General features: G+C 39.8%; 1 protein-coding gene across 1 annotated transcript in view; it reads right to left on the reverse strand.

Annotated features, from left to right (window-relative positions):
* HGD (homogentisate 1,2-dioxygenase) overlaps positions 1–11,132 on the reverse strand; it is a 57,958-nt gene extending 46,826 nt beyond the window's left edge. The window contains exons 1-3 of the mRNA XM_049877496.1: positions 11,055–11,132; positions 8,492–8,580; positions 3,735–3,840 (exon numbers count right to left, since the gene is read on the reverse strand). Of these exons, the coding sequence (XP_049733453.1) occupies positions 3,735–3,840; positions 8,492–8,580; positions 11,055–11,132 (273 nt within the window). The remainder of the gene's footprint in view (positions 1–3,734; positions 3,841–8,491; positions 8,581–11,054) is intronic.
* Positions 11,133–24,223: the final 13,091 nt, after the last annotated feature.

Genomic DNA, 24,223 nt, shown 5'->3' on the forward strand with positions numbered 1-24,223 from the left:
ATAATGCCCTTCTTTGTCTTTTATGGTGCATTTTGTTTTAAAGTCATTTTACCTGATATTAGTATTGCCACTTCTACTCTTTTTTGGTTATTGTTTGCTTGATACTTTTTTTTATCCTTTGATTTTTAATAAATTTATGTCTTTGTTTTTAAGTGTGTCTCTTGTAGAAAGCATATTGGTGGGTCCTGTTTTTTTAAACTGTTCTGTCACTGTCTCTTTATGGGTGGATTTAAGCCATTTACATTCAGTGTGATTATTGATAGGTATGAGTTTATTGCTGTTATTTTGTAGTGCCTTTTTTTTATGTGGTACTGACTTTGTTCCTCTTAGTCTTTTGTGCTGAATTCCTTTTGTTTGTGTATTTTGTTTGTTTGTTTCTTTAATTTTTATAGATTTTGTGTTTACTGAGACTTTGTTTTTTTTTTCTTTATTTTGGTGAGTAGGTTTGTTAACTTTCTTTGTGCTACCTTGCAATTTACCCCTATCTTCCTAAGTTTAAAAAGTCTTTTATTACTTGATAATGCCTTGAGTTCCTCTCCATTTTAAAGTTCTGCACCTACACCATTTATTCCTTGTTTTATTGTCCTGACATTGTTGTCATTTACACGTTGATATTTCTGGTCCCCCGTGTAAATTTTTAGTTTTGTTTTATTCTTGCGAGTTCATTATCTATGTTGTACCTGGCTGATGCTGTCTTATGTGCTGGATTTAGGTTGTTTTCTGATGTTGTTTGTTCTCTAACCGATGGTTTAATTTTTTTATTTGCTTTTTATGTATTCCCTTCTGGTATTGGACCTCAACTCCATAGCTCTCCTCATTCTCTGTTCTCTATCAGTTTTTTTATTCCATTCAGTGCTTGATCAACTTCTTTATTCCTTCATTTGGTACTTAGGGTTCAAGGATTGACATTTGCAGCTGTTTTACTTAGTTTTTTGGGTCTTCGCTGCAGAGACATTGCATGGTGCTTCTGTTTATAGCACCATGTTAGCTCTGCCCTGGAGGTGGTTTTTAGATGTGATTAACATTTACAATCAGTTGACTTCAAGTAAAGGAAATCACTCTTCGTAGTGTGGATGGGCCTCATCCAATCAGTTGATGGCATTAAGAGCAACAACTGAGGTTTTCCTGAAAAGGAAGGAATTTTGTCCCAAGGCTGTAACAGAAATCCTGCCTGAATTAAACAGTTACTTTAAACTCCAAACTTCAGCATCAACTCCTGCTTGAGTTTCCAGCCTGCTTGTCCGTCCTACTGATTTTGAACTTGCCAGCCTCCATGTTACATGAACCAATTCCTTAAAATAAATATTTATATTATGTATGTGTTCATGTATATATTTATGTGTGTGTAGGTATGTGTACATATATGTGTATATATGTATATATGTGTGTATATATATACACATAGACATATACACGCACACATATATATGTATATATGTACACATATGCATATATATATATTATCCTACTGGTTCTGTTTCTCTGGGGACTCTTGATTGATACAGTCCCCATTCTTCCCAGGAAGGCATTAAGGATGATGGTGATGATAGCATATCCCATGATGGTTTCTTGGAAACTGAGTGCGAGACTGGAGGAAACCATAGGTAATTCTCAGATCTTCAAATTCCCAAAGACAGTTAATGTTGGTAGTTGGTAAAGCTGATGAAGTATTGGGTTTGGTCTGTGACAGGTGAAGACATACCTCTTCAGGCTTTAGCTGGGGAGAACTGTCAGATGATAGGTACCTAAATATAATTTTCTCAGACTTGCTTGGTGAGATTCTGAAGTACATATATTGGAAGAGATTATGAAGGGGGAAAAGTGGTGAATACAGATTGCTGTGGTTAATTACTGAAGCATAAATTTGGAAAGAAATATTAACTTGTCAAGGAGGTGTAAATGAAAAGACAAAAAGAAAGATTTCACGAAAACAGCCTGGGCGTGTATATGAGGGAACCAGAATGGCAGGTGAGACAGGTCACAGGACAATTATAAAACTGCCACCTTCATGGAGCTGGCATTCACAGAGGCATGATTGAGTGCTGAGCAACATCCATCCAGTGTACGTGAGCACAAGGTTGCAAATGTGCAGGGGAAATATTAGAGAAGAAATCCATTTGGTGGCCCCATTTAAAGTGTTCAAATATTTCAAAACAGGAGAAATGTACAGTGTTCACAGAGAAATGTAAAGCAAGGTAAGAATGGTAGTCACAGGGAAGAGTGGAGGAAGCAGGTATTAGGGAGTAAGCAGGAACTTTTGATGCAGCTATTTTGAGATGAAACATGTGGGTATAGGCTGTATCTCACACCAATCCTCTTCCCCTTTGACTGAGCAAGGCCTTTTGTGCTGGGTACAGTTTGCATAAACAGCCTGGTGACCGTGTCTTCACCTCACCCTTGAGTCTCATCTGGGCTGTAAACCTCATTCCACTTTACCACTTTCTTTCCCCCACTCTGGGGTTAGGAATGAGGGGTGGGTGGGACTGGTTAGGCAGCATCTGGTTGACTATCGGCGTTTAACGTTTTGCCTCACTCACTTATCTCATAAAGGGCCATAAATCATTTTAGCCCCAGTCTCTGCTCAGTCTATTAGAATCTGGTTGACTCCTAAACGAGTTACATCTCAAACTCTTGAATCTCTCTCTCTTAAAGTTATGATCATACTCATTTGTTTTTGATTAATGAATTACTTGACTATTTAATAACAGGACTTCTTCTTCCATTAGAAAATATAAAGAGGGGATACATGTGCTTTTTGTAGGATTCCTGGTCAGGCTAAATGCCAATTAATCATTTAATACACATTAGTTTTGGAAGTTGGATAGGGTATTTGGACTATAATAAGTTCCTAATTTGTTTCTTCAGATGGCACAGGGAACCCTCACCTAAGTTTCTGACAATTTTTCTCAAGTACAGCCAAATCACATATTATAAAAAGGAACAGAGTAATTGTAAAACCAGCAAGTAAGATGAAAATTAATACAAAAACATCTCTGAAAATCTCTTAAGTCATGCATAAAGTGCAGTATACGTGGTTTTGTGCGTGCTACCCCGTATGGTAATTCTTATGTATACTAAATTTGAGAACTACTGAGCAAGACTAAAGGAAGGTTTACAGAAAAAGTCCGTAGTCTTTGGTCCATCTCGTTGCTGCAAGCCCAGCATGAAGAACATGTAAATAATACTGAGATACCCAGAGGAAAAGCCCACTCATCACTAGCCCCAGAGAAGGAAGCTCCTAGGCAAAGAACAGAGTTCCTAGGTCTGAAGAGAATGTAAGAGCAGTCTGTCACCACAATCAGACTTACGGAATTCAGCTCTGAAAACGAGCCTCCTGTCCCTATACCAGAGCCCTCTTTTTAGATATGTCAGTATTGAATGTGTTTTTATAATCTGCAGTAAGTTTAGGTTTAAAAAAACCACAGACTTGGAGATATTCTCACCAGCCTATGTAATATCCATTAACCCAGCTCACCTTGACACTCCTATCAAGTCTGATTCACCCCGTGCCTTCCTGGGTACCATTGGCCTAGAAGAACACAAGCTTACGTGCACGCACACACACACACACATATGCAATCCATCAATTCCAAAACTTCCATCCAAAAGAACAGACACACTCTAGCATTTATTTTAAAAAGTTGTCTAATTCCTGTAAGATCCAGGCCTGAAATAAATATTTATATGCAAGGCTTTGGATATATGGTATGTTCTCATTCATAGGACCAGGTTACCTGGTTAGGATCCGGATCAACTTCATCCCAGTTGTGAGTGACATGGCCTTGGTCAATGGATTCAAAGGGTTTGTGAGAAACTGAGGGCAGGATCCTATACAGCCAGCTGTGGGGAAACAAGGACATACAAGCTTTAGGGTGATGTAAGTGATGCACATACTGGCTCAGGAAGGACCATCAGGAAGATGCTCAAGTCAACAACTACCTGAGGGCTCTAAAGTGAGAAGCACTGACACAAGCATCGCCTCTTAATGACCACTGCTGCCCATAGCCTTGGCCTCTTACCACTCTTCCACTCCACCCATCACCCTTCAAACGGAGTCTCTGGCTCTTGGTTATTCACCTGCTGACAAAAAATGAACAATTGTCTTTTCCAACAACAACTATAAATATTTTGGGGGGATGCCGTGTGCAGGAAAGACCACAGAAACACATTAGCTTACAGATCAGAGGATGTTAACCCTCGATCTAAAGGAGAGGACAATGACTTCTATGTAGATTAAGAGAATCCTGTTTTAGTTTTTCGTTGTTGTTTTTAAAATATAAATTAATTTTCCTTTTTTAAATTATAAAAGTAAGCATGCCGATGGTAAAAATAATTCAAGTAATTAAAAAGTCATGAAGATTAACATCTCCTTTCCTCCAGTTTCCTCAGGGCTACTCCTCGGAGGCATTAGAGTTTAAGAGTTTTCTTGTAAATCCTCTCAAATATCTCCAATGCATTTAAAAGCAAAAGTGCCAAATCACTGCAAACCCTTTATCTCCCACCAGCAGTGTGTGAGAGTGCCTGATCACCCACACTTTCACAAATGCCCACTACCACCGGTTGCCTCTGAGACAACTCCGTCTCGTGGCGACCCCACATGTGTCAAGTAGAAGTGCATTCCATTGAGTTTTCAGTGGTTGGTTTTTCAGAAGTAGATTGCTAGGCCTTTCTTCAGACGCACCACTGGGCAGACTCAAACCTCCAACCTTTAGGTTAGCAGTCAAATGTTATAACTGTTTGCATCACCCTGGGAATCCCCAAAATTAATGTATCTCATTTTTATTTTGTATTTCCTTTATTATGAGTAAGGTTGAGAACCTTTTCATTTGTTTATTGGCCCTTTACTGTTTTTCTGTGAATTACTTGTATGAGTTTCTTGCCCTTTTCCTATTTGGTTATTTGTCTTTTTGTTATTAATCTGTAAAAAGTTTAGGAAATAAACATGAATCAACTTTACAGCAATGGGTTTGGTTTGGTTCGGTTTTGGTACTCCAAAATTATAAGTGTATGTGCCCATGTTTTCTTATATTTATGATTTTTTTTTTTTTTTTAATTACTATCTGTACTTGTCACACCCTGAGTCAAATGTCTCCTTGCCAGGACTCCAATCCCAGGTCTCAGGAAGCAAAAAACTCGAGGAAGAAGACTCCAGTGAAGGACCTGCAGGGTACCAGGGGGAGAAACCTCCAGATCTCGAGAGGGACACTGAGACTCACTAAGTAGGACCCAACTCCTTCCAGAAGCCATTACCCTGACAGGGTCCAGAAGGAAGAGGGACCCTGCTTCTGTTAATGGAAGACCAGAACTGCTTTAACAGCTTTTGGGCTTTGACCAGTTAAACCCAAGGACAGTCCATCTCAGAGGGTGAGGTTGACCTGGCCCAACACTGAGTCAATGGAGGTATCAGAGAGTTAGATTTGTTTAGCTTTCATTTGATTCCTACAGCTCTCGGTGATGTGACCTCAAATCTTTGACTTTAGGCCAAGAATAAACCAAGTCTCTCCAGCTTCCCATAGTATATGGGGTTGAGGGCATGTGTGTGTATCTTAGAATCAGTTGTTCGAACCTGGGCAAGTTAATAAACATTCTTAATTCTTGATCCATGTGCTCCTCATCCTTATCTCCTAGGATTGTTTGAGCTTATACAGTATGGGCTCATGTATTAGGTACTTGTGGAATTGTCCGTCCCCTCCTAATCACTTGAGTTTTTGTCATGGTCTAGATTTTCCACCTGACTCTGTGACCTGATTCTCACCTTTGCAAGATCCAAGGGATCAAGCTAACTAATATGACAAAAATTCATCCCTGATAGAAGACAGTTTTGTGGTAGCCCTCCCCTCTGAGGCTTAAATGAGTAGTAGCTAACTTGGAGAATTTCAGGCTGGCCAACCTATGGATAACTGTGGTCCCATTTTCCCACTGGGGATTTTGAGCATTTTTACAAAATTCTTGTGGATACCTTTGGAGAGTTCTAAACAGATGGGTGAGCCATGCCTTGTTTTTTAGCTGAGTCTCTAAAACTACCCAGGCAATACTACATTGCCCTGGACGGAGATTTAATTCTGACTCAGGGAGCAGTGCCAGTTTTTTAATGAAATGCCAACAGCTCCTTTTCAGCCTCCTGGAACAGAGCTTAGCTCCTGCTGGCTGAAGATATTGCTGAATGATGGGAGCAGGCAGCAGGATTCAGAGTCCAGGTGTCCTGTTAGTGGATGGGCCATAAAGTCAAGAGCATAGTCACGGAAGCCAGGTTGCCATAAATTAGAATGGACAGGAGTTGTCTTATCTGTGTGCTTACATTACCTTGATTATTTAGACTTGCAGAATTAACCCCGATTTTTGGTATACACGGGACACTATCTCTTCCTCCCTCCCTCATGCACATATCTATTAGGAGAGAAGCAAGATTGATATTGACGTTGTAACATAATTCTTGCCGTATTTCTCAGCTCTTAGATAGCTTCCTAGGGTTATCCTGGCATTGAGGCAGAACCTTGGCTAGGGTGGCAATAATTATGATGATTATAAGAACAACTCACAATATTGAACACTTACCACATACCAGGCAATGTGCTAAGAACTTTGCATACATTCTTCTTTTTTTATTGTTGTTGAAAGTGTACACAGCAGAACATACACCAATTCAACAATTTCTACATGTACAATTCAGTGACATTGATCACATTCTTCCAGTTGTGCAAACATTCTTCCCCTCCTTTTCCAAATTGTTCTTTCCCCCATTAACATGGATTTACTGTTCCCTAAGCTTCCTATCTTTTTGATTTGCTGTTGTCATTTTGATCCCATGTAGCTAGTTCTTCAAAAGAACACAATGTTCAAGGCAAGCATTCTTTACTAAATAAGCTAATTTATTGTTTGATTTAAAGAAGACTTCAGGGAATATTTTTGGTTTAAGGTTGAAAGATTATCTCAGGGCAATAGTTTTAGAGGTTCGTCCAGCCTCAGTGGCTCCTCCATTCTTTCTTTTAATCCTTGCCACATCGATGAAGTAGGTACTATTATTATCTGTTTTACCTGAGAATGTAGATGAGTTGCCCAAGGTCGCACAGAAAGAGAAGGAGCCAAGATTTAAATCCTGGGAGCGTGACACTAAAGTGTGCATGATTAAACACTAAAGGGAAGAATCTTTTTCATTTGTGTGGTTGTCATTGATGAATTATGTCCCCCCAAAAAATGTGTGTATCAATTTGGCTGGGCCATGATTCCCAGTATTGTGAAATTTTCCTATATGTTGTAAATCCTGCCTCTACGATGTTAATGAGGGAGGATGGGTGGCAGTTGGGTTAGTGAGGCAGGACTCAGTCTATAAGATTGAATTGTGTTTTGAGGCAATCTCTTGAGATATAAAAGAAAGAAGGGACCAGAGAGGTGGGGGACCTCATACCACCAAGAAAGCAATGCCAGGAGCAAAACGTGTCCTTTGGACCCGGAGTCCCTGTGCAGAGGAGCTTTTAGTCTGGGGGAAGATTGATGAGAAGGCCGACAGAGAGAGAGAAAACCTTCCCCTGGAGCTGACACCCTGAACTTGGACTTTTAGCCTACTTTCCTGTGAGAAAATAATCTTCTCTTTGTTAAAGCCGTCCACTTGTGGTATTTCTGTTATAGCAGCACTAGATGACTAAGGCAGTGGTCCACCCTGCTATTGTACTATCTCAAGGAGATAAACCCAGACCCACGTACTAAGCAGTACAAGACCACTTACCCTCCTCCCCAAGTCCCCAGTGGCAGCACCAGCCCTCTTCACCGATTGCCTAGCCTGAAATTTTTACAATCAGACACTGTTTATTTAAATCACAACACCTACTGCATCCAACCTGCCTCGTAGGAGCTAATCAAGGGAGCAGGTTCACTGGGCTGGCTTGTAGGATTACAGCAAACGTGGAACATGACATACCGTGTGGATGAATGTGCTGACTTTCCAGCAAAGGCAATTCCAGAGGGAAAAAACCTTATTAATTCAAACCACAAGGGGGCTTAATACATGACCTTTCAGCTACCCAAGCTGGGATTATCCAATGTTTTCATGCAGAGCACATGATGCTTCCAGTCAGCTGAGGAAGACATGGCTCTGAATCTTCTATCATTTGAGTTAATCATTATTAAAAAAATAAGTAAATGAAAAGCCAGCACTCAACTGGACAATCCTGAGAGCAAGGACAACTAACCTTTTTTTCCTGTGTCTAGCTGAGGCTTTGTGAATGCGACTGAACGTGCATGTTTTCCAGGCCATGTGCAGCTGCTTCCTCACCTTTCTTCCGTCAGTCACTTGATTCTAGCTGGGGACGAGGGCCACAGAGGTGCCTTTCACTCTGTTTTCCCAGCTCTCCCTGACCATGGCCCCAGAACAGAGTGTATGAGAACCAGGGTCACGGGCAGCTCTGGGAGACTACGGCCCAGCTGTGGGAGGCAGGCACTAAATCCTGGTCATCACTCCACAGTCTGCAGGTCAGAATTAATCTAATCCTTGTACCTTCTCTTATTGGAGCTCCGTGGACAAGTGAACGCCGATCCTGAGAGCTGCTCAGCATACAGGTTGTAGGGGCAGACCTGAGGATTATTCTAAAACAAAGGAGGCAATAAAGAACGTCACTGCAAATAGAGAACCATCCATATCCCCACAAAGCATCTCAGTGGGGGAATCTGCCCAGGATGGGGATGCTCTGGGTCACTGCAGCATGGTGCCCCATGCATTGGTGTTGGGGCATTGCAATGAGGGGCCATGTCAAGAGTCCCTAGAAATGGGAGGCCCCACACAAGAAAGGGGAGTCAGCTGGACATCCTCTGAACACTGCCTTCCCCAGCCCATATATACTTATTTAAAAATAATATTTTATTGAGTTTTTGTTGAAAGTTTACACAGCAAGGTGGGTTTCCATTTGACAATTTCCACACCAATTGTTGAGTGACATCAATAACATTTATCACAGTGTGTCAGCATTCCATTTAATTGTGTTCTGTTTGTTCCATTTCCAGTACTCTAGTTTTCCTGCCCCCTTATCTCCTCATATTTGCTTTTGGGTAATTGTGGACCTTTTGGTCTCATACTGATGGTATTTAAGTACAGCACTGATCTTACAGGTAATGTCTCTTATTCTGTGTGCTGCTCTACTATTTTGCTAAAAGGTGATCTCAGAGGTTAGACTCGGTTCTAGGTTTAAAGAATGTCTCAGGGCAATAGCCTCAGGGAGTCCTCTGTTCTCTACTGTTCCAATTTGTCTGGCCTTTTTTTTTTTAAATAAGAATTTTAGTTCTGCTCTGTATTTTTCTTTCATTATATCTGGGACTACCTATCATGATCCTGGTCAGAATGGTCAGTGATAGTAGCCGGGCACCATCTAGTTCTTCTGGTCTTAGGGTAGATGAAGTCATAGCTTGTGTAGACTTGTTTCTTCTCTGAGTTTTGGTTGCCTTCTTACTGTTTTGCTCCTGGCAAGTAAAGACCAGTAGTTATGTCTTAGATGGCTGCTCACAAGCTTTAAAGATCTTAGGTGCTGCTCACTTCACTAGAACGAAGATCATGATTTTTCTGAACTATATTATGCCAATTGACTGAGTTGTCCCATGAGAGTATGGTCCTAAGCTTTCACATCCAGAAAAAAACTAATCTTGGAAGTTGTTTGGTTATGTCTGAGGAGTATCCGTATTTGTGTCTTCAATGAATATATGTGTCTGCACCCACATATTTGTATTTACACGTACCTATAGATACTTCTGAAGCCCGGGAGGCACAGTGGTTAAGAGCTTGGCTGCTAACCAAAAGCTCAGCGATTCGAATCCACCAGCTGCTCCTTGGAAACCCTATGTGGCAGTTCTATTTTGTCCTGTAGTGTAGCTATGAGTTGGAATTGACTCGACGGCAACAGGTTTGGTTTTTTTTATACATATGTATCTATTATTTTTTAAAGAGCGATAGTCTCAAGGGTTCCTCTAGTCTCTGTTGGCCCAGCAGGTCTGTCCTTTTTTAGGAATTTCAATTTTGTTCTACATTTTTCTCCCATTCTTTCCAGGAACAGTTAGTAGTGGTAGCCAAGCACCATCTAGTTCTTCTGGTCTCAGGGTAGATGAGGTCGTGGCTTGTGTAGACTTGTTTCTTCCCTGCGCTGTTGGTTACCTTCTTACTGTTTTGTTCTTGGAGAGACCCGTAGTTGTATCTTAGTTGGCTGCATACAAGCTTTTAAGAACCCAGATAGTACTCATTTCACCAGGATACAGATCATGATTTTTGTGAGCTATGTTATGCCAGTTAACTGAGTTGTCCCATGAGACTATAGTCCTGAGCCTTCAAATCCTGAAAACCAGTCTTGGAAAGTGTTTGGTTATGTTTCAGGAGTATCTGTATCATATATACTTCTTATAATAACTTTTTAAGTGACTTATTTTCTCTGATTATAAAAGTGATACTTTCTTATTATAGAAAATTTACAAGATGTGTGTCTCACCACCCAAAAATAATCCCATGATAACATGTTGGTGTATTTCCTTCCATTCTTATTCCCCCTAAATGGGGATCCTGTGATATGTGTAGTCCTGTAATCATGCCTTTTTTTTTTTTTAAGGAAACACTGTATCATGTACATTTTTTCATGCCATGAATTAGTCTTCAAAACATGTTGAAAAAATTTTTGTTTGCTATATTTTTGCTGTTGTAACCAACACTAGTTTGAACATCTTTGTGCCTACGTTTTTTAAGGACCTGATTATTTTCTTATCACTGTCATATCTTATGCTGTTAAAAAGGATTACAAGGAAGCCCCCTTAGCCCTGAACCTTGGGGATCCTCTTGGAAGTCCTACAGGTAGTCCTATGGCTATTTTGGGTTTAGTGTTTTAGCTACACGTAATCCCCAATCTAACTTTAATCTTTTTATTATCATTGGCTTGTATCCCAGTTGTCTTAATGGCTTGGTGAAACTCCTAAACCGTTCACAGCCTAAATTATAAGAGCCATGGTGGGTGAAGGTGCTTTGACTTGATGGTTAGTCATCCAGGCCTATGATTCAGAGCTCCATAAGCTAGCATTCTATTCACTCATACCTGTCCTTCTGGCAGGGCACCCGGGCAGCGAGGGTCCTCTGAGGCACACTCGTTTCCGAATCCTGAAATGTACTGCATGCGACAAAAACACAAATGCCATACCATTAATGAGATTTAAGGAGGGTTTCACAACCTTGGTGGTCTATGAAGGCAAGAATTTCTGTATGGACATGTGTTTGTGTATGATGTTCCATAAACAATATCTGTGCCATGTTTTGGCATACGAACCGCCTAGGAAAGACAACTTGTTCTGTGCGAATTTAAAACACTGCCAGTTAATTGGGAGAAGAGTGTTGGGTATTGCATAGACTTCTTTACCCCTAGCTGTACTTAGTTGATTTATGGGCTTTTTCTTAATTACCCACCCCAAGAACAGGTTCTTTAATTCTGGTTGCATTAGAGTGCCTGAGAGGGGGAAGGTTCAGGCGCCACCTCAAGTCCAAATTATTAGAATCTTCCTGGGCCTAACTTGCAACCTTCCTGAGCTTGAGGCTCCACTCCCCTTCCATATTCTGAAACAAGCAACTGCGAAGAGGCTTATGGATCCAACCTGACAGAAAAACTCTTGAGAGAAAGTTCTCCAAACTAGCCCAGCTGCAGGCAGAAGCCTACATTATCTGGCTCGTCCGTGGAGCACTTGTATATATACCAGCATTTGTATAGATGCACGAAAACAAAGATGTTTGGAGATATGGGTGGCTTTCTGGGGAAGTGTCAGCCTAGAATCTGTACACATGGCACAATGGATCCTACTCTGATTGCCGTTTCTCTACACCCAGAGAAAAACAGGAAAAGGGGTTGCTCAACAAGGTAAATTATGAGCGTTCTCTGAAACTCACCCTTGCACAGTTAACGCACCTTAACAGTGAGTGCTTATTTACTCTCTGGCTTCTCTAGGGGCCTATAGGCTCCATGAAGACTGGGACCACTGCAATCTTGTCTACCTCTGTGTGCCCTGTACCTGACCCATAGAAGGTGCTCAGTAGATACGCTAATTGATTAAGTCATTGATTTAGAGCCAATTCCAATGAGTGTAGGTCTGCTGTAAGTGGGGTTAGAATCCCCTTTTCTCTAGCTTAAGTAATTATCTCTGTCTCTCTCACACACATACAAAACCCACAATCATTTTCTTCTTATTTAAATAAAAACAAAAAAAAACCAGCTGCCAAGTTGACTCTGATTCATGGCAACCCTGTGTGTGTCAGAGCAGAACTATGCTCCAAATCGTTTTCAGTGATGAATTTTTTGGAAGTAGATTGCTAAATTCTTCCCAGATGCCTCTGGGTAGACTTGAACCACCAGCCTTTCAGTTAGTAGCCCAGGGCTTAACCATTTGTACCACCCAGGGACTCCTTATCTCACTACCTGTTGTTCCTAATAGTTGTTTAATAATTGTTCCTAATAGTTGTTCCTAATAGTTACTATTCAAATGGAAACACAGCCCAGAATAATGGGAGTATAGCCTCCTTCAGTGAGTGAAATGCTACCATCTGAACACATCTCTTTAAGAGATGTAAGAAGGATGGGAGTGGAGGGAGGGTCAGCATGCCAGGGTTCTTTGCAGCACGGAGAAGGATGAGCTTGATGTACATACTTGGATGTGGGAGTGACAATCAGGCAAATAGTTGCCTATATTTGGAAGGAATATCAAGTGTGAAGTGTTATGACCTAGAAAACGATGGAAGAGAAATGGTTCTTTTTGCCTTCAAACACAATTTCCTAAATATTTGAAAATCTGTCAGCACAAAAAACATGGAGTTATATTACATACAGATTGGTTGACAGCAGCGGCATGCAGTTTGGGGTAATTCTTTGGGGAAATGGCAGCAAACATCCAGCATTCTGACCTTCCATTGAATACAAGTTTCTTCTCTCAAAATGAACCTCATGCTCACCATCAACAGAATTGAATTTTAGCTGCTGAGAAATGGTAATGACTCCAAATTATATTAAGTTCTGTGAAATGGAGTTTTAGACCAGTCTGTGACAGGAGCCACTGTGGACTACAGTGCCTTCACTTTGTTCAACTGCTGCATTGTTTCTCTCTGCAGGAGAGGAAGGAAAGTTTGAGTGCTGAAGAGTACAGCTGAGCTTGCTGAAAGGCATGGGTGGATTTACTCATTGACCTTCCCTATTCTTTGCTATTGCTGGCCTCAGAACAAAGTCCAGGGCTAGATGTGTGTTCAGAACAAGGAAAAGAGGGTTTATCTATATGACTGAAGGATTTGACTCAGACTGTGCTTTAAAAAATAGAAAAGAAAGTAGAAAGAACAGCTGGTGGTTTGGAAGGGAGCCACCCAGCCCTGGGAGAAGTGTGAGTTCTGAATCCGTTTCTTGGTCTTAGCTTCAGTGCATTGGCTGAAGAGGAGGGCGGAAACTGCTGAGTCACTGTCAAATCAGTTGGTTTTCCTAATCTGCTGAGAGAAAATTACAGATGAGTTTATTAGAGTTTTAAAATGCCATGGTCCTCACAGCTGAAGGTATCCGAATTGAGGAAGCAGGATCCTGCAGCTGATTTTCTGAGGCTTTGAGCTCCAGGACATGCAACTCTAGTTCAGTGACTGTGTAAAAATAATACTCATACAAAAAGATAAATTGAGAAACTAGTTTGGTCTGTAAACCTTCATCTAAAGTTCAATTAAAAAAAAAGAAAAAAGATAAGTAAACAAATAACATTAAGCAAATGTGTTTGTATATTTTCTTCAGAGCAGATTTCTGAAGAATTTTATCCAACATAAAAACATGATTTCATTTCTTTCCAAGAAAGGATTATATGCACACTTGCCAAATGAAGGAACAAATGACTGAGCTGCATGTGACTTCAGAGCCATCAGTTCTTTGGCAGCTCATTAGTGTTTCTTTCTCACCTGGTCCCCAGGATAGGATTTATTTGTCAGAGTGGTTTTATGACGCTGATTCTAGGCAACACTCTGATGAGCAGGTGGTGTACCTCAATTCCTCTTTTTATTTTATTGAGTTTTTGGTGAAAGTTTATGCAGCAAGTTAGGATCCCATTGTTAATTTCCACACAAATTATTCAGTGACATTAGTAACAGTTATCATGATGTGTCAACATTTCTCTTTGTGTTCTGTTTGTTCTCTTTCTAGTACTGTAGTTTCCCTGCCCCCTTATCTTCTCATCTTTGCTTTTGAGTAACTGTTGACCTATTGGTCTCATACTGCTCATCTGCTTTTCAAGGGTCAGCAGTTCAAATCCACCAGCTGCTCCTTGGAAACCCTAGGGGACAGTTCTACTCTGTTATATAGGGTCACTGTGAGTCGGAATCGACTTGATGGCGATGAGTTTGGTTTTGGTAAGAGCTTGGGTGGGGCCCTGGTGGTGCAGTGATTAAGCACTTGGCTGCTAACCAAAAGGCTGGTGGTTCAAATCCACCAGCTGCTCCCTGAAACTCTATGGAGCAGTTCTACTCTGTCTACTCTGTCCTATAGGGTTGCTACTAGTTGGAATCAACTGGACGGCAGTCTTTTTTTTTTTGGGTTGTAGATACTTCTATTCTCACCTGTGTATACACCTGTACCTACCTGTATACGAATATGCCTATACCCATCCATGTGTGCTCACTCATTTTTACTTTGGTTTGCTGTGCTCACTACATCCACATTTGGTGCCGTTTTTTCCATCACCAAAAAAAAAAATAAAAAGCCTCACATTCTAAAACGTACTTTCCCCTCCCCCCTTCCTCTCCCTGGTAACCACCAATGAACATGGTCTCTCTATATGTACCTATTCTTGTCTTCTTGTAAAAGAGGGATCATAGAATATTTGTTTTTACATGCTTGACTTATTTCACTTAGCATTATTCCCTCTAGGTCCATCCATGTTATGTTTCATGGTATCTTAGTTATTTAGTGCTGCTATAACAGAAATACCATAAGTGGCTGGCTTTAACAAACAGAAGTTTATTTTCTCACAGTCCAGTAGGCTAGAAGTCCAGATTCAGGGTGTTGGCTCCAGGGGAAGACTTTCTTTCTCTGACTGCTTTGGAGAAATGTCCTTGTCATCAATATTTCCCTGGACTAGGAGCTTCTCAATGCAGGAACCTCAAGTCCAAAGGATGCTCTCTGCTCCTGGTGCTGCTTCCTGGTGCTTCTCTCTTTTATATCTCAGAAGAGATTGGCTTAAGACACTAACTAATTTTGTAGATCTCATCAACATAACTGCTGTCAATCGGTCTCATTAATATCATAGTGATGGGATTTACAACACATAGGTAAATCACATGAGATGACAAAATGGTGGAAAATCATACAATACTGGGAATCTTGACCTTGCCAAGTTGACAGATATTTTTAGGGGACCCAGTTCAACCCATGACACACACATTGTTGTTCTTTATGGCTGCATAGTATTCCATTGTATGTATGTACCGCAATTTGCTTATCCATTCATCCATTGATGGGCACTTCGGTTGTTTACATTCATTTGCTATTGTGAATAAAGGAGCAGTGAACATAGGTGTGCATATGTCTGTGTCATTATTTTTAGGTCTCTAGGGTATAAAAAAAAAAAATTTTTTTTTTTAGGGTATATACCCAGAAGTGGGATTGCTGGATCATAGTGTAGTTCTATTTCTAGTTTTTCGAGAAAGCACCATATTGTTTGCTGTAGTGGTTGTATCATTTTAAGTCCCATCAGCAATGGATAAGCATTCCAATCTCCCCACATCCTCATCAACATTTGTTACCTGTTTTTTTTTATGAGTGGCATCTTAGCTGGGGCAAGATGGTATTTCATTACAATTTAGATTTGCATCTCTCTAAAGGCTAATGATTGTGAACATCTTTTCATGTTTGTTGGCAGCTTTGATGTCCTCTATGGTGAAGGTCCTGTTCATGCCCTTTACCCATTTTGTGATTGGGTTGTTTGTCTTTTTATTGTTGAGTTGTTGCAGTTTTCTGTAGATTTTAGAGATTAGACCCTTATTAGATGTCATTTCTGAAGATTTTTTTCCCCAATCTGTAGGTTGTCTGTTTACTCTTTTAAAGAAGTCTTTTGATGAGCATAAATTTTTAATTTTTATGAGGTTCCATTTATCTATTTTGTCTTCTATTCATACATTTTTTTTTTGTTGTTGTTATATTTGTTAGGCTGTTTTTACAAAAGATGAGCTTCTATAGCTTTCTCCCAGGAATTTTTGGTTTTAGGTTTAATATTTAGGCCTTTGATCCATTTTGAGTTAGTTTTCATGTATAGTATGACCTATAGGTTTTGTTTCATTTTCTGTGGGTGGATATCCAGTTTTGCCAGCACCTTTTATTGAAGAGGGTATTTTTGCCCCACTGAATGGACTTTGACCCCTTGTCAAAAATCAACTGTCCATAGATGGCTGGGTTTAATTCTTACTTTTCAGTTCAGTTCCACTGGTCTATGTGTCTATCACTGAACCAATACCAGGCTGTTTTGATTACAGTGGTTGTATAGTATGTTTTGATATCGAGGAGTGTGAGGCCTCTTGCTTTGTTCTTTTTCTTCAATATTACTTTGGTTTTTTGGGTTTTCTTTCCTTTCCATATGAAGTTGGTCATTAGTTTTTCCATTTCAGTAAAGAATGTTGTTGGGATTTGTATTGGGATTGCACTGTATCTGTAGGTGGCTTTAGATAGCATTGACACTTTCACTATATTAAGTCTTCCATCCACGAGCATGGGATGCCTTTCCGTTTTTGTAGGTCTCTTTTAGTCTCTTGTATTAGTGTTTTATAATTTTCATTGTATAAGTCTTTTATGTCTCTGGTTAGGTTAATTCCTAGGTATTTTATCGATCTGGGGGTTATTGTAAATGGTACTGTTTTCCTGATATCTTTTTCAGACTAGTCTTTTTTTAGTGTAGAGGAACCCAGCCGATTTTTTTGTATTGATCTTGTACCCTGCAACTTTGCTAAATTCTGTTATTAGTTCCAGCAGTTTCCTTGTAGAATCTTTAGGATCTTCTATGTATAGGCTCATGTCACCTGTAAATAGAAATAGTTTTACTTCTTTATTTCTGATTTGGATACCTTTCATTTCTCTTTCTTGTCTTATTGCTCTGGCTAGGAATTCCGGTGCAGTGTTGAATAAGAGTGGTGAGAATGGGCATCCTTGTCTCACTCCTGCTCTCAAAGGGAAAGCTCTCAGCCTTTCTCCATTGAGTATAATGTTGGCTGTTGGTTTTGTATATATGCCCTTAATTATGTTGAGAAATTCCCTTCCATTTCTATTTTGCTGAGAGTTTTTATCAGGAAAGGATGCTGAACTTTATCAGATGCCTGTTCTGCATCAAATAATATGATCATATGGTTCTTTTCCTTTGTTTTATTAATGTGATGGATTACATTGATATTCTAATGTTGAACCTCCCTTGTAATCCTGGTGTTAGGAATACCACTTCATCAAGGTGTATGATTTTTTTGATATATTGCTGGACTCTGTTGGCTAGAATTTTGTTGAAAAACTTCGTGTCAGTGTTCATAAGGGCTGTTGATCTGTAATTTTTGTGTGTGTGTGTGTGATGTTTTTGCCTGGTTTAGGTATCAGGGTTATGCTGGATTCATAGAAAGAGTTCGATAGTGTTTCTTCCTCTTCTGTGTTTTTGAAGAGGTTGAATAGGATTGGTGTCAACTCTTCTCTGAATGCTTGGTAGGATTCTCAAGTGTAGCCATCCGGCCCTGCGCCTTTTTTTTTTTTTTGATAAGCATTTTATTGAGGTGTACTGCCTGTGTAGAAAAGTGAAGATGTACAGCTGGGTGTAAATCACCAGCCCTGAAGCCCTCTTCCAGCCATCGTCTGCCCCAAGATGGTTCTAACAGTGTAGACTAGTTTTGCCAACTTTTGAACTCTATTTAAGTGGAATCATACAATGTTTACTCTTTTTTTTTTTTTAATTGTGCTTTAGGTGAAAGTTTACAGAGCAGATTAGTTTCTCACTGAACAATTAATATATAAATCATTTTGTGACATTGGTTGCAAACCCTGCAATGTGTCAATACTCTCTTGTTCTCCCCCCTGGGTTCCCCATTTCCATTTGTCTAGTTTTCTGCCCGTTCCTGCCTTCTTGTCTTTGGTTTTGGGCAGGTGTGCCCATTTGGTCTCATATACATGATTGAACTATGAAGCACCTTCCTCACCTGTCTAATCTTTGGCTGAAGGGTGAACATAGGGAGTGACTTCAGTTCTGAGTTAAAAGGGTACCTGGGCGCCATATTCTGTGGGTTCCCTGAGAATATTTTTTTGTTGGCAGTTTTTTGATGACATTTTCAATCTGTTTTTTAATGGGTCTGTTTAAATTTTCTACCATTGTGTTAGTTTGGGTAGGTAGTGTATTTCTAGGAATTTGTCCATTTCATCTAGGTTTTCAAATTTGTTGGAGCATAGTTTTTCATAGTAATCTGTTATGATTTTCTTTATCTATGTTGGATTGGTCATAATGTCACCAATTTCATTTCTTAATTTGATTATTTGTCTGTTCTGGATTTTTCTTTCTTTTGTCAGTCTAGCCAGTGCTTTGTCCATTTTATTGATCCTTTCAAAGAACCACTTCTGGTTTTGCTGATTTCTTTCTATTGTTTTTCTGTTTCATTTATTTCAGCCCTGATCTTTATTATTTCCTTTTTTTCTGGCAGTTTTTGCCTTCTTTTGCTCTTACTTTTCTATTTGTTCACTTACTTTCCTAGTTGTTCAAGTTGTTGGTTTAAGTTAGTGATTTTTGGATCGTCCTTTTTTAATGTAGGCATTTTTTGCTGTGAATTTCCCAGTGAGTACTACTTTTGCTATATCTCAAAGGTTTTGATATATTGTGTTTTTATTTTCGATACTAGGAACTTTTAAATTTCACTTTTGATTTCTTCTGTGACGAAAAGATTTCTCCTTTTAATAGTGTATTATTTAGTTTCCATGTATATTTTCCTTATTTTTCCTGTTGTTGATTTCTAACTTCATACTGTTAGAGTCATATTTTTATAGTTAGAGAAGATGCTTTGTGTGATTTCAGTCTTTTAAATTTGTTGAGACTTGTTTTGTGTCCTAGCATGTGGTCTGCTCTGGAAAATGATCCACATGTGTGGAAGAAGAAGGTGCGTTGTTCTGATGCTGGGTGCAGTGTTCTATATAGGTTCTTTAGGTCCAGCTGACATATGGTTTTATTTAAGTTCGCAATGGCCTTAGTGATCTTCTTTTTAGATGTTTTGTCTATAATTGAAAGTGGAGTGTTGAAGTCCTCTACTATTATTGTGGTGTTGTCTATTTCTCCTTTCATGTTAATCAGTATTTGTTTCATATATTTTGGCATGTTGCTGTTAGATGCATATATATTTATAATTGTTTGGTCTTCTTGCTGGATTGACCCGGCTAATATTATGTAATGAATGTCTTTATCTCTTGTAATAGATTTTTGATTTAAAGCCTGTTTTATCTGATATTAGTATGGCTACCTCTGCTGTTTTCTGTTTACTGACTGCATAGAATATTTCTCTCCACCCTTTTATTTTCAGTCTGTTCCTGTCCTTATGTCTAAGGCGTGTTTCTTGTAGACAGCAAAAGGGTGGATCATGCTTTTTTATTCATTCTGCCACTCTCTGCCTTTTGAATGGGGCTGTTGAGACCATTTACACTTAAGGTTATTACTGAAAACAAAGTGTCTACCTCACTCATTCTGCTATTTGCTTTTTGAGTGTTCCCTATCTTCTTTTTTTTTATTCTGATTTTCCTGTTTTTATTTGTATTTCACTGCTTTCTTGTGATGATCCTTTTTGCTTTTTTCCTTCTTTTCGTCTGAATGTTTTTTCTTAGTGATTTCTTAGTGGTCACGACATATATTACAACTTACAATTGCACCAATTTTTAACATATGAACAACAGTTAACGTACAACCTTAACCCAATAAATCTGTTCCTGATATGCGCCTCACCCCCCCATTTCTTTTGTTGTGTCTCCCTTAACATCAATATACAACCTATATTTGATACTTTTATTTATATTTATTTCTTACAAACTTGATATTGTATTGTTTGCAGGATTAAATTACTGAGTTTATTTTCTGAAAATATATACTTGGTCTTTGTGATTGCCTGTGTTGCATTTTTTGGAGCTCTCTCTGTCTCTCTGTTATTACTTATTTGTTTATTCATTTTCCCTGTGTGTAGATACAAGTATTTATGCAGTGCTCTTGCTGTTCCATTTGGAGTCCTCTCTTGAGTAATACATGCAAAGCTGGTCTGGAGTGGCAGATTTCCAGCACTTCTGTTTGTCAGGGAGAATCTGGATTTCCTTCTTGTTTTTGATGACAACTTTGCTGAGTAAAGAATTCTTGGTTCACAGTTGTTTTTGTTCAGTATTTTTTATATGTTACTCCATTGTCTTCTGGCCTCTAGAGTTGCTAGGGAGAAATCCATGCAGATTCTTATAAAAGACCCTTGAAATGTCATATTGTGTTTTTCTCTTGCTGCTTTTAGAATTCTCTCCTTGTCTTTGGTTTTCAAGAATTTTATTAAGATATGGTACGGAGTTGATCTTTTTGTGTCTCTTCTGATTGGGGTTCGTGTAGCTTCCTGTATTTACAGGCTTGGTTTTCTGTTCAGGTCTGGGAAATTCTGATTATCTCCTGTATATTTGTCCCTGTGCCTTTATTGTTGTCATGGTACTCTGGGATTCCAATAATTCTAACGTTAAATTTCTTAATTGAACCCCATATTTCCTTTTGGGTTTGTGTGCTTTTTTTGTTCTTTTCTCTTGATACTTGATAAGTTCAGTTATTTTGTCTTTAGTTCATTTATTCTGTCTTCTGCCTATTTGACTCTATTGTTGAGTATTTCTCTTGCTTTTTCTAAATTCAGTTGCTGTATTCGGTTCTAGTAGTTCTCTCTGGGTTTTTTTTGTTTTGTTTTGTTTTTTGATGTTTTCCTTTTTCTTGTTGAATTTCTCATTTTGTTCCTCTATTTGTTCCCTGATCTTCACTAGTTTTTCTCTGTGCTTTTTGCTTTCTTTAAACATATTTAGCACCATAGTCTGAAAGTTAGCAATTTTTTGCATTAGTTTGGCCTCTGCAGGAGAAATTCCCTCTTCTTCCTGTTTTGCTTTTGGTTGGTCCTTTTTCTCTTACGATTTTGTATGTTTTACTATTCTTTTTGTTGAACTCAGGCCATCTTGTTATATATTTTTTACTTTAATTTTGTATTCTGGTTTTTGTGGGAAAATTATCTGATTGGGTGGTCTGGTGGCACAGTGGCCAAGTGCCTGGCTGCCAGCTGAAAGGCTGGGGCCTGCATCCACCAGCTGCTTTGCAGGAGAAAGATGTGGCAGCCTATCTTTGCGAAGATTCACAGCCCTGGGAACCCCATGGGGCCACTCCACTCTGCCCCACAGGATCGCTATGAGTCAGACCCAGTGGCAGTGGGCTTGGTATCTTCTCCTGAGAACCACTAGAGAGCACTCTTAATCCTTAGTTTTTTTTTTTTTTCAGTGCCGATTCATGAGTTTTGGATGCTCGATCTTTGGAATTCAATATACATGCATGGGAGGGGGGTTTAGCTGGTCACAGACACTGATGTAAGTGCTGGAGCTTGACTTTCTGGTGGTGAAGGTGGGGGGCTATGTCTTTTCCTCATGAGTGCCCCTGTACAGGCTCTCCCATGGTGTCCCGCTGTAGGCAGGGAGCCAGCTATTTTCCTGTGTCACCTGTCAGTCTGAAGTATTTCCCTCGGCCTTCGGCCCTTGCAGTTCCTCCTGGTCCTAGTGCCTGTCTTGGCCCCCAGCAAGAGTCAACAGCACTCTCTCGAAGCACCATGGTCTTCCTTCACCCCCTTCCAATTGCACAGCCCTCGAGCCCCCACGGCCAATTTGAGCCACCTTAGAAAAAATCTAGGCTACAGCTTCTTCAGATTAGCTCTCTTTCTGTGATCCCTGTTTGAGGTGTTGCTCAGCCTCATCCCAAAATGGCTGTGATGAGCGAGTTCTCCTCATGTTTGCCAGTATGTTCTCCCAGGTTCTGTGCTGCCCCCACTTCTCTTTTCCCCCACTTCTGGACTCACCCGAATATCCACCGCCTCAACTCCCATCTGGAGTTCTGAGATCTTAGTCCGTGCTTGTTTTTATTTGTTGTTCAATGAGTTCGTTGCTCAGAGAGTAAATGGAAACATCCACTCACTTTGCATGAAGGAAAGAGAGAGAAGTCAAGGTAGACATGGAACTACAGCTGCCTTTTCTCCTGTGAAAAAAGTCCAGTATTTCTAGTTGACCTTAATGGGAACATGGAATATAGATTGTCAGGGGAACTTGCAAAGATTTGTGTGGCCGACTGGATAAAACAAAAAAGCCAAACCAGTTGCCGTGGAGTCTATTCTAACTTATGGCAACCCCATGTGTGTCAAAATAAAAGTGTGCTCCATAGTTTTTAGTGGCTATGATCTTTCAGAAGTGTCTCCGGGTGGATTCAAACCTACAATCTTTCACTTAGTAGTCAAGTGCTTCACTGCACCCCCTCCAGGGACTCAGGATGAAAAATGGCCCCCAAAGATCTTCATATCCTAAACCTTGGAACCTGAAAATGTTATATAGCAAAAGAGACTTTGGAAATATGACTGAGGATCTTGAGTTTGAGATGGGTAGATTATTTTGGATTATCTAGGTGGGCCTTGAATGTAAGTACAAGAGTCCCTATAAGAGAGAAGCAGGGAGAGATTTCACTAAGAAGAGGAAAAGGGCAATGTAATGATGGAATCAGAGATTGGAGTGATGCACTCTGAAAATGGAGGAAGGGGCCACAAGCCAAGGAATGCAGGTGGCCTCTAGAAACTAGAAAAGGCAAGGAAATGGATTCTTCCCTAAAGCCTCCAGAAGGAACCAGACCTGCTGACACCTTGACCTTAGCCCAGTGAAACAAAGTTTGGATTTCTGACCTCCAGAACTGTAAGAGAATCTCTGTTGTTTGACACCACTAAGTTTGTGATAATTTGTTACAGTGGCAACAGGAAAATAATACAATTAGGTAGATCAGTGAGTCTCATAACTGGCTAACTATTAGAATCACCCAAGAAGCTTGTTAAATACACAGACCCAGACCCAGTGAATCAGAATTTTTAGTGGTGGGGCCTCAAGTCTGTATGTTAAACCAACTCTTCCTTTTAAGAATGAAGAAACCAAGCTTTAGAGAAGTGAATCAAGTTATTCAAGAACATAAAGTAGCCCATTTTAGATTTAATTTTATTATTTTGTCTTTTTAATTTTCTTCCTCTTTTTTTTTCTTGTGCTGTTTTTATGTAAATGTGACTTCATTTGAGGCTTTGTGTTGTTGATATATTAAGATGAAGAAATAAAAGGTGAGAAATATTTTTTAAATTATACCATGTTTATTGATCGGAATAAGTATGATGCAACCTGGCTTACTCGGCTTAGCCTCCTGACCTCTAGAGCTAACCTTTCCTTGTGGAGATTAGGCAGCAGGCTGGGAAGAATGCCTTTGAAATTGAGAACAAAGACCAGCATGCAGTTTACATTTCGTGTGCTACTGCTGTGCATAGTAAGTTATTTAAAAATTACAGCTGGATAGGATTTTAGATATAATTTATTTATAAATGGTAAGGATGTTTCCAACCCCTGCTGAAATTCCCCATATGATATTCAACAGGAAACAAAGTTTTTATGTATGCTCCATTTTCCAGGACTTCAGCTATCACCATTGATAGGATGCTCCCAATATCTGTGCCCCAAGCCTGCCCACTCCCTGTATATCCAGCCACTTTCTGGGTATCTCCACTTGGCTGTCCCCCAGCAACTCAGATTTGGCTGAAATGCTCTGGGATTCTGGAAATTGCAGGGCCATGTCCATATGCTTTGGACTTGCCGTTTCCTCTGGCTCCCATTCTTCTTCACTTAGCTAACTCCTATTTCTCTCTTAAGACTCAGCTAAGGAAAAGCTCCTTTAGGAAGTTTTTCTTGGTCCCATCTAACCCGGATTCAGTCCCTCTCCTATATTAATCTGTGGCGTCAGGTGCCTAGCACGGAACACTAGCTGAATAAATGAATGAGAGTTATTGCTTAGACCTAAAGACAAAGAAACAGAGTCTCATTTCAGTGTTGGCTGTTTTCAGCATCTGTATTAATTAGGGAGATTTTGATTCTTCCAATGCAGCATTACTTGAAGAGCATTAGGGAAGTGCCCAAACCCTACATCTGGGAAG

The sequence above is a fragment of the Elephas maximus genome, chromosome 1, assembly GCF_024166365.1.
Source record: "Elephas maximus indicus isolate mEleMax1 chromosome 1, mEleMax1 primary haplotype, whole genome shotgun sequence".
Taxonomy (NCBI): Eukaryota; Metazoa; Chordata; class Mammalia; order Proboscidea; family Elephantidae; genus Elephas; species Elephas maximus.